The 767-nt window shown below is 73.8% G+C and overlaps 1 protein-coding gene across 1 annotated transcript in view; it reads left to right on the plus strand.

Annotated features, from left to right (window-relative positions):
- The first annotated feature begins 344 nt into the window (after nt 1-344).
- The window catches only part of TWIST1 (twist family bHLH transcription factor 1), a 2,835-nt gene continuing 2,412 nt past the window's right edge, over nt 345-767 (plus strand). Inside the window, exon 1 of the mRNA XM_027872486.1 lies at nt 345-708. Coding sequence (XP_027728287.1) covers nt 564-708 — 145 coding nt within the window. The 5' untranslated portion in view covers nt 345-563. The remainder of the gene's footprint in view (nt 709-767) is intronic.

A 767-nucleotide genomic window follows, 5' to 3' on the forward strand; every position in this document is an offset into this window, starting at 1 on the left:
GGGGAGGGGAGGCGGGGGTAGAGGGGTGCGCAGAAAGCGGAAACTTGCCTCCCCAACTCCGTAAAGTCCCTCCTCCTCGCGTCTGACCAATGGCGTGGCAGCTACCCGGGCCTCGGGCCCGCAGGAGCTATAAGAGCGTCTCAGGCTGCGACCTTCCCCCAACTCCCAGACGCTTCGCGGGGCTCCGAGGGAAACGTCACGCCGAGCGGCCCGGCAAGAAGGGGGCGGCCGTGGCGATCGCGAGCGCTTGCTTCCTTCGGGGACCTCGCTGCCGTCCACACCTCCCCCTCCCGCCCTGTCCCCTCCCCCGCATCCCCTTCTTCCCTCCCTCCCTCCCTCCCGGGGCTCCAGCCGTCGCCAACTTCTACTCCTCGCGGGGCACGCGGAAGCAGCACCCAGCGGGCGCAGAGCCCCGACGGGGGCCGGACCGAACTCTTGGGGCCGCCTGGGGCCACGAAGCTGGCGGGTTAACGCGCCCCTCTGGCCTCTCCCCCCTCCCCTCCCCCCAGCCTTCCCTGCCCTTCGCCCCCCGGGCTCGCGAGTCCCACGTCGTGGCCCGAGAGATGATGCAGGACGTGTCCAGCTCGCCAGTCTCCCCAGCCGACGACAGCCTGAGCAACAGCGAGGAAGAGCCCGACCGGCAGCAGCCTAGCGTGGGCGGCAAGCGCGGGGGGCGCAAGCGGAGGTCCAGCCGAAGGAGCGGCGGGGGCGGCGGCGCGGGCGGCGGCGGCGGCGGGGCCGGAGGGGGCGCCGGCGGGGGCGGCGGC

The sequence above is a fragment of the Vombatus ursinus genome, unplaced genomic scaffold (assembly GCF_900497805.2).
Source record: "Vombatus ursinus unplaced genomic scaffold, bare-nosed wombat genome assembly UNPS02014799.1, whole genome shotgun sequence".
Lineage (NCBI taxonomy): Eukaryota > Metazoa > Chordata > Mammalia > Diprotodontia > Vombatidae > Vombatus > Vombatus ursinus.